This window comes from Miniopterus natalensis, chromosome 7 (genome assembly GCF_054644295.1).
Source record: "Miniopterus natalensis isolate mMinNat1 chromosome 7, mMinNat1.hap1, whole genome shotgun sequence".
NCBI classification, from domain to species: Eukaryota; Metazoa; Chordata; class Mammalia; order Chiroptera; family Miniopteridae; genus Miniopterus; species Miniopterus natalensis.
In genome coordinates this window covers 52,329,162-52,335,161 of record NC_142087.1, presented here as the reverse complement: position 1 = coordinate 52,335,161, position 6,000 = coordinate 52,329,162, and the positions used below count along the sequence as shown (strand labels likewise).

Below are 6,000 nucleotides of genomic sequence, written 5' to 3'. Positions count from 1 at the left end.
TGTGCTTTGAGCATGAGATGTCACAGCCTAGGTCATGGCTCACGGGCTCCGGCACCAGCATATCCTGTGGAGAAATGGGTGCAGATGGACAGGAGTGGCGGTATCTCTGTCTTGTTCTTTTCCCACTTTGCTCTTAGAGGGACTAAAGACAAGTGAATGGGAAATAGGTGCCTAAAGATACTACAGAAACAAAACTGGCCTCTAGGTGGTGCTTGAGAGCAGTTTAGGGAAGGCTGGCATCCTTTAGGGTGAAGTGGGTATTGGCTGAACCTCAGCAACCTGCAGGCCCCTGGGCCAGGTCTTCCACAGACTGTCCCCACCTGTTCTACAGTCTCTACAGGTGGCTCACTGGGCCAGTTGTAATACATTTCACTTTTTTCACGTGTTCTTCTGCCTTGAAAAAACTTTCAAGCTGGTAAAATAAAAAATTCCATTGGTAGGAGGTTACATTTTCTCTGTATAATATATCAGATTGGAAGAGTGTGTCCTAGGAATAAACTGAATTTGGATTAAAGTTCCCACAAATGTATTCAGAATTTTAAATTTTAATCAAACCAGTGGAGGGAAATACACGTAATCAAAGAGCTTTTGCCAATCATAGGCCATTTTGCCACCAAGCTTTACTTTGAAATACCTGCCTGCTTCTCCCACAGTTTCCTATTTGTCCAGCCCTGTCGGTCTAGATGGAACAGGCTGGACCCACAGGAGCTTGGCGGTGGAATTTCTGAGGGAACAGTTTATCTTTATTTTTGGCAATTTTTAAAAAAGGTATTAGAGCTGCTACATTTGATATCGAACACTGATCTGTACTGTAATTCCAGTAAAAACATTTTCCATCAATAAAAGCAAAGACCCCTCTCCCTGTGTAATAATAGTAAAATGTGAATCCACACAGGTAGCCTGGCCTCACTCAAAAGTACACCTTTAGCATAAAAACGTTAAGAATCTATAGATCAAGACAATTTTTACATATACTTTTTTTTATTAAATATGTAAAAAGATAACCGCAAGTCAAGTTATTCACATATTCAGAGACAAAAAGCTATTCTACCATGCGACAATGGTGGGTAATGGAAAACGAATGTGATACATCTGAATAAGACCTTTTCATCTATTATGTCATTACTTATCTATATTTATAATTAACAATACATGTTTACATTCCTTTCAGTTTACATTTAATATATAACAAAAGCTTTATGGTGTACTATTTAGTAAAAGTAATTTGAATGCATATTAAACCTTAACGGAATAATGGAGATACTCACCAGGGAAGGGATTTCTTGGTTCCCTTCTGGAGTTTACTTCTCTCAGGTCAACAGGGTGTTTGTCTTTTTCTGCTTTTCTGCTTAGAAGACAGGCTCTCTTTGCCCCCCGCTTCGATCACTTCCTAGCTGGCACGTGCAGTGGAAGTGCTATGACAGGCACAGCGGGTGTGAGGGGGAGGAGCAGGGCGCACCCCAAGGGCAACTTCTGGGCCCAGCATGACGGGGCCCTGGAGTGTGCCCTGGCTGCTGAGATGAGGGAATGGTGGGTACAGCTGAGCAGAGGAGCAGGCCGATGAGGGGTGGCCTGCACAGAAGCTGGGGGCAGCAGAGGGCTGAGAAACAGCTGTAAAAGGTCCCCAGGTTTCAGTGCTGCCTCCTGTGTGCAGCTGCAATGAAAGAGGCTTCAGATGAGGACAACAGGAGGACTGTATAGCTCTTTTCTAAGTAAATGAAGAGTGTGCTCCAAGACTCTGGGAAGGAGAATGCTGTGTTTGCAAACTACCTGGCCTGTGTGTTTACAGCTGAGAAAGTTGGGATTGAGGGAGAAATGGAGCGGGTGTCGGTGGTGAGGCTCATGCAAGTTACACAGCAATCGTGCGCCCAGCCCCGGGTTTTACTGAGCTACCCAGGGCTGGCAGAAAGCTGCGTAGGAACCACTGACACATAATGTGCGTGACTTACTTATGGCGCCTCTTTATAAAAGCTATTTTAAAACAAGGAAGCTCTGAGTGCAACAGGCTTGGAGGGGAGGGCACACTGTTAAGCATGATGCTGTGAATAGCACAACCAATACCTGTAACCAGGTGTGGGAGGATGTCACTGCCGAGAGCCAGGCTTTCCAGCCTGAGAGAAGGGAGCTGCCACTAGCAGAGCAAGCAGGAGAGAGAAGGGAAACCAAACACCATGGAACATCTGTCCAATCCTGCACAGTGCTGTAATTACCTCAAAAATACAAGCCACCTTTTTCAAACAGAACTCAAATACCACTTTGCTGCAAAAGGTTTATTTTGAGACGACTTCTTTCGGTGGGGAGCTTCAATGCAAGAGTTTAGCATTAGTATTTCATCAATCAATAAATGTCAAAGCTTTATGATACATATTTCAGAAATTTATTTTAAGCTTTTCAGTTAGGAGTGGGGTGGGCAAACTCGTCGTTTTTGCTGCACCTGCTTAAGTCAAATAACAAGAGAAGGTAAATCTGAAATTAGAAACCGAGTGCAATGAATGATCCAGGAAGGGAGATCATCTGTTGAAGGGAAAAAAATAAAGGGGCAAAGATTTGGAAAGATACTAAGAAAATGTGCAAATCTTAGTTAAAAAAAATAAGGAATGCTTTTAATTCATCAATGTTTCCTCGGTTGATGAACTGCCACAGTTTAGCAAAGGTCAATGAGAAGGAGGGCCACAGTATCACAGAGGGGACATTCCTTATGCCAGAAGGCAGGGGGAGTCAAAGACTATCCTGTGCTGTCACTCCAGTGTCAACACTCAACATCAGAACCACGCTGCTCCCCTGGAATTATCCTGTTACTAAGTCTTCACGTCCAGCAAATGTGCAGCACAAGGCAGAGTGCTGACCCTCAGGGCTGCACACCCTGTGGCCGTTCCTAGGAGGAGGCCCCTAGCGTGGATGACAGGACTGGCTCTGAGACCTGCGCCTGTGCAGACCCCTCTGGACTGCAGATAACTGATGACAGCTTCTTGGGGAGAGTGGCTGCCCACCAAAGAGGACCCTGAGAAAGAAAATAGCATGAGAACCTGGATGGGGGAGGAGGGGGGAAGTGGTGAGAGGGCCAAGTTGAGATAGTTTTTAAAGACGTTCGCTCAAGGAAAACACTGACATCCTGCGAGGCTGGCTGTCATGCTCCCCTATGAGCACCGCGGGGCCCTGAAGTCCTAGTTTTGATTCCTTTTTTCCCTTTAGTGTTGAGAGCAGAGGGAGAAACGGACTCCGTTTTCCCCTACGAAACAAGTCACTGTCATTATGGCTTTCATATCAAGTATCTCTTTCCCTTTGTTCCAATTTATTATTTTACCAAATTTACGTTCAGAGGTTAGACTCGCAAACATCAAAGCACCACAAATGTGTGTGACATCTAGTGACACGGGGTTGGAAATGCCAATATAAATACCATATATCAAGTTACCATTGTTTCACACCAGGATAAAAGGGGGTGTTGGTGGTGGTAGTGGGGTGGGGAGAGTTGTTCTGGAAAGAAAGAAAGAGCAGAACCAATCTCACGCAGCCAAGTGGTGAAGTTGAAGGTATGTGACCCCACGATCTTAGGTAGGCTGCCAAACGGCCAGCTGCTGTGTGTCTTGGCAAAGGAAACAGGACCGAGTGCAGTGGCTGGAGTATGTATGCGACAGTGCGTCGATGTTACTGGCGGACTGGGAACAACTGGTTTCTGTTGAGCTTGAGGCCACACATGTTCCGATTCTCCAGGAGAAAAGTTCCCACGCAAGATGGAAGTGTCAAGAGCTGCCACGACGGGTCAGTACTCTTCCTGCTGCTGGGGCTGCTGTTCGTGGACTTGCTCCTCTGCTTCGGGCTCTTCTGGGTGGCCCTCCTGCGGGGCAGGGAGAAGCTTTAGCTGAAACAGTGCGGCAGCCCCACCGTCCCCGCGCAGCACAGCGTCTCCAGGCTGGAGAGAACGCAGGCTTAGGAACAATGTGCACTGCGGTGCCTCCCTGCTCTCAGGAGCCATGCGCCCAGGGGATGCCTTTGCTTCCCTGCTCCCTCCGAGGGGGGAGCATCCTGGGCATCAGGCTTTACGCACCAAACTTTTCCTTCTGTTTTGGAAAGAAATCCTCACAGAACCTATTACGTATTTTCCTGTTCTTTGTAAAAGAGTAAACCAAATGTAATGGCTGCGGAGCATCATGAGAACCACAAGGGAATCTCCTGAGACAGCACAGAGACCAGGCCCCTGACACGTAACTGCCCAGGACGTGGAGCTTTTGATCTGCTTCCTGCCCTCCTGCCATCTGCTTGAGGGAGACCCCTTGTGAAAATGTGTTACTCTTCTGTTACAGACTTAGATGCCAGAGAAGCAACCCGTTAGTGATAAGGAGAGGATACCAGGTGTTGCAGGAAAGGACCTGCTGAACCCATTCTTCAGTTGTGATGATGCTTTAAAGCACTGCTTCTGCTTGGGTGTCTGCAATCATTGCCTGTTCACTGAGAGAGTAGCTCTCTGAATCCGACTGTAGCACGCTCGTGTGTGTGTGTGTGTGTGTATGGGGGGGGGGGTGGCGATGTGACCAGTAGAATAGAAGCTGAATATAGTCATCTAGGCAGATCCCCTTGAAATCAACCCCCAAGGCAAGAGCTCTAGTCTCAGGCCGATCCTGCCTGCCATTAGCTAGGAATTCGGTGGCCTACGTCAGCTCTTAATTTGGAGTTCACCTGAGGGTGCTCCTACACAAGGACACCCTGCTGGGACAAGATCTGGCTCAGAGATAGAATCGGGTGTTTCCTCCCGTCAGGAGTGCAGCCCAGGAAGCTTCAATCCTGCCACCTTACTCTGTTTACTGGGCACCGCTGGACTGACAGTAGCACCTTTGCTCAAACGCACAGTGCCAGGCCCAACGTTGGATTTAGCCTCAAACAAGTGTGTGAAGGGAATGACTAGAATTCAGCTAGGGCCTGACAGACTACACAGCAGTATCTATACAGAACATGATGCCCACTCCACTTGGGGTGCTGTAGACCCACTACAAGGTAACCTCTGGTTTCTTCCACCAGATCTGAACGCTCTGAAAACCATGTTTTGTGAGGCGATCATTGTCTCTGGGACCTCACCAGGCCGAGTTTCAGGGCTTCAAGACCCATAGTCTGAGATAATGGGAACCAAGAAAGAAATTTCAAAAGAGTATCTGGGAGAATGAAAAAATGGGTAGAGAGTCCCCAAACCCCAGACAGTTTCTCAGAGTTTAGGAAACTGTCATAGCTGGGATTTTAATTTTGCATGGAATCAACATCTACCTGGGGTCAGCAGGAATCAGACATAAAGTAAACTTGCCAGTGGCTTGTTCCACTCAGTGGAAACACTAGCACACATGCGATTCAACCACAGAGCCGTCGCAGCATCTGCAGACCTCTGGGACAAACAGACGCAGACGTTCCTCCCCGCTTCAACCTGGCACCAGGAGAAGCTCCAAACCCCAGCCCATCCTCTCTGCCTTCTACAGTGTGGCCCCATCAGGCTCCTGCGGCCTCTCCCTCCCTGCACTGGCTGACTTGGGGGACCTGCCTTGGTCTCTGCCATTCATACGCCCCCCCCCCCCCGCCCAGAGTCTCCGTTGGCACACTCCTCATGAGTAATCCCGGGGGGCAGGTCCTTCCCATAGAGGGGGCCTTCTACAAGTACTTTTCAACAAAGGGTTGCCTCGCACTGCTGGTCTGTACTGGCAGTGAGTCACCAAGACAACCAGCCATGAAATAAAGTCAGACAGCTGTGGGGCTTCTGAAGATGAAGAAAGCACCTGGGTCAATTTCTTCTTTAACCACAATCTGATCTTTCATGAAGAAAGAATCCTTACGCACATTCTTATTGTTCATTTGCTCAGACTACTGAAAATCACTTGAGATTTGGCTGCATAAGCCTATCTTTCTCAATCCAAATCCTCCTATATTCCCCTACCCCGTATCCACCCATCTCTTCCCAGATTGATTTACGGTTGCATGTCCCATAGGCATGCGGCCAATGGATTGTGAGGACAATGCTGT

At 47.8% G+C, this 6,000-nt stretch overlaps 1 protein-coding gene across 2 annotated transcripts in view; it reads right to left on the bottom strand.

The window, feature by feature from the left end:
- Positions 1-2,252: 2,252 nt before the first annotated feature.
- MAPRE2 (microtubule associated protein RP/EB family member 2) overlaps positions 2,253-6,000 on the bottom strand; it is a 107,893-nt gene continuing 104,145 nt past the window's right edge. For both annotated transcript variants that reach the window (XM_016195951.2, XM_016195950.2), the window contains exon 7: positions 2,253-3,838. In XM_016195951.2, coding sequence (XP_016051437.1) covers positions 3,764-3,838 — 75 coding nt within the window. In that variant the 3' untranslated portion in view covers positions 2,253-3,763. The remainder of the gene's footprint in view (positions 3,839-6,000) is intronic.